Source organism: Hipposideros armiger, unplaced genomic scaffold, assembly GCF_001890085.2.
Source record: "Hipposideros armiger isolate ML-2016 unplaced genomic scaffold, ASM189008v1 scaffold_591, whole genome shotgun sequence".
Lineage (NCBI taxonomy): Eukaryota > Metazoa > Chordata > Mammalia > Chiroptera > Hipposideridae > Hipposideros > Hipposideros armiger.
In genome coordinates, this window is record NW_017731941.1 from 596889 (window position 1) to 599401 (window position 2513).

A 2513-nucleotide genomic window follows, 5' to 3' on the forward strand; every position below is an offset into this window, starting at 1 on the left:
CCAGCGGGGTTAATCGTGCTCACATCTGGGTGCCTGAGGATAAGCGGGCGGGGGTCCAAGATCGGCGGCTAGAACCCAGATTCTTCCGGCCCCAGGTCACTCACCTCCAGCGGCCGCCAGACGACCGTTGGAAACCCGCGGACAGCCGCTAAACAACAGCCCCGAACTCTCCTCGGAGCTCTAAACTCCGCCCCTCCGGTCCGGCAGCGTCTCCGTGGCGACGCACTGAGAAGTGCGGCTGCGCAAGAGTGACGGAGCGCGGGCGAAGGGGAGGGGGTGTTTTGGTTCTAGCCGCTTGCCGTCCTTTCCCCACTCGATCGTCGGGAAGCTTTTCATTCTGGCTTTCCCTTCCCCTTCCTTTTCCCTTTCCCAGCCCCAGTCATCCCTCCCTCCTTCCCTTCTGCCTTCCTCCCCTATTTGTACTGCCGCCCCGGGTCCGGGCCATCTTCCGGGCCGGGCACACTAAGGTGCGCGGCCCCGGGGCCCAGTATATGACCCGCCGTCCTGCTACCCCTCGCTTCCCCCGCCCCATGTGGCTGCGGGGCTGTGGCGGCGCTGCCCACTATGGCCCGGAAAGCAGTTAGCAGGAAGCGGAAAGCGCCAGCCTCGCCGGGAGTTGGGAGTGACGCTCAGGGCCCGCAGGTGAGAGCTGAAAGGCTGGGACTCGGGTGATAAGGCCAAGGCACCTGGAGGGGTATACAGTTTGGAGATCAGGGAACCGGGATCCAAGGTCTGTAGTGAGAGGTGGGGGGTGGGGCAAAAGCGGAGCCCCGGTTTATAGGCTCAGGACTGGGCCATCAGGAGTTAACTGAAGAGCAGATAGGCCGGAGGGTTGAGGAGCTAAAGAGGAACTTGAAAATGGGGCATATTCCGCTGAAGGCCTGCATCCTGGAATGGGGCTGGAGGAGAAACTAGAATCTGGGCTTTGGAGGAAGGGAAACCTCACAGAAGATACGGGGAGGGAGATTCAAGTCCGCCTTACAGGGGCCTCCTGGGAAGCGGGGATTGCGTCTAGGATAGGAAGGAGCCTCCCTATGGATACCCAAACCCTGAGCTGGTACTTGGACCCCTAGAAGAAACAGCAGTTCCCAGGTATTATCCCTATACACCCTCTTTGGAGGGGAAGACCTTGTTGGATGAGTATTCGGACTCTTGATTTCCTGTGCCTCCCACCCCGTTGGTGTTTGATTTTTCGAATTCTCCAACTGCCCGGAGCGCGGGCCTGGTGACAGGGGGGCGGCCATTGATGGTGCATCTTGGACGACCTGGGACCCCAGCCTGGCTCCTTGGACTGCGTCCTCCATGCCCCGCAGGAAGCACAGGCTGAAAGGGAGAAAGGGGCAGGGTAGAGATGGAGCCCAGGTCGGTGTTGGTAATCATTCGACCACTCTTTCCCTATCAATGATAACTTTAGGGGATCTGAATCTTTCACTCTTAAAGGCCTGGTAAACCTTTGTTCTCTGCTTCCATTCCACTGTCTTTCATCCGTTTCTCATAGGTAGGTTTGACTGTGAGCAACATCTTTTCAATGTTGGAAGAGTTAAACTGAGCTGTCTGGGTTGAGATTCCTGTTCTAATGTATTTGTATTTCTTTTGTATGTAAATCCTGCAGGATGAGTTCTTGGTGATATCTCTAATACAGTAGGGTCCCTTGTTCTGAACAAAGGTTGTCAAAGCCCTAATTTCTAATGTTGCTTTCCACAGTTTGGCTGGGATCACTCCCTTCACAAAAGGAAAAGACTCCCCCCAGTGAAGAGATCTTTAGTGTACTACCTGAAGAATCGGGAAGTCAGGCTACAGAATGAAACCAGCTACTCTCGAGTGTTACATGGTTATGCAGCACAGCAACTTCCCAGTCTCCTGAAGGAGAGAGAGTTTCACCTTGGGACCCTTAATAAAGTGTTTGCGTCTCAGTGGCTGAATCATAGGCAAGTGGTGTGTGGCACAAAATGCAACACGGTAAGTGGGGGGGGGATGTGAACTTTCTCCTAGGTCCCGGATATATGGCTCCACATGCTCTAGAACTTCTCATTGCTCGTTTTCTCCATCAGTTTCTCTTGCAAGATTGCCTTACTTTCCATTCCCTTCTGTTGATGACATCTTCCTCTCTTTCTCTGCTCCTTTTCCCACTTCTACATTTTTTCCTGGTATACCTTCAGAGGAGTCTTATTTCTTTAAGCCTCTTGCCATGTGGAAATGCCACTGCTTCTGGAGTTCTTTTGGCTTCACCTTTTTATGTTGCTTTTTAAGTTAAAGGCCTCAGAGAAAAGACTTAGGAAACAGTGATGCTCAGGGCATTATTCAGGATACATCAGCGGTTCTCAACCTTCCTAATGCCGCGACCCCTTAATACAGTTCCTCATGTTGTGGTGACCCCCAACCATAAAATTATTTTCATTGCTACACTGTAACTGTAAGTTTGCTACTGTTATGAACCGTAATGTAAATATCTTTTTGTTTTCCGATGGTCTTAGGCGACCCCTGTGAAAGGGTCGTTCGACCCCCAAAGGGGT

At 52.8% G+C, this 2513-nt stretch overlaps 1 protein-coding gene across 1 annotated transcript in view; it reads left to right on the forward strand.

Moving 5' to 3' along the window:
- Positions 1–311: 311 nt before the first annotated feature.
- Positions 312–2513, forward strand: part of DCAF12 (DDB1 and CUL4 associated factor 12) — a 32322-nt gene continuing 30120 nt past the window's right edge. The window contains exons 1-2 of the mRNA XM_019624474.1: positions 312–642; positions 1705–1959. Coding sequence (XP_019480019.1) covers positions 565–642; positions 1705–1959 — 333 coding nt within the window. The 5' untranslated portion in view covers positions 312–564. The remainder of the gene's footprint in view (positions 643–1704; positions 1960–2513) is intronic.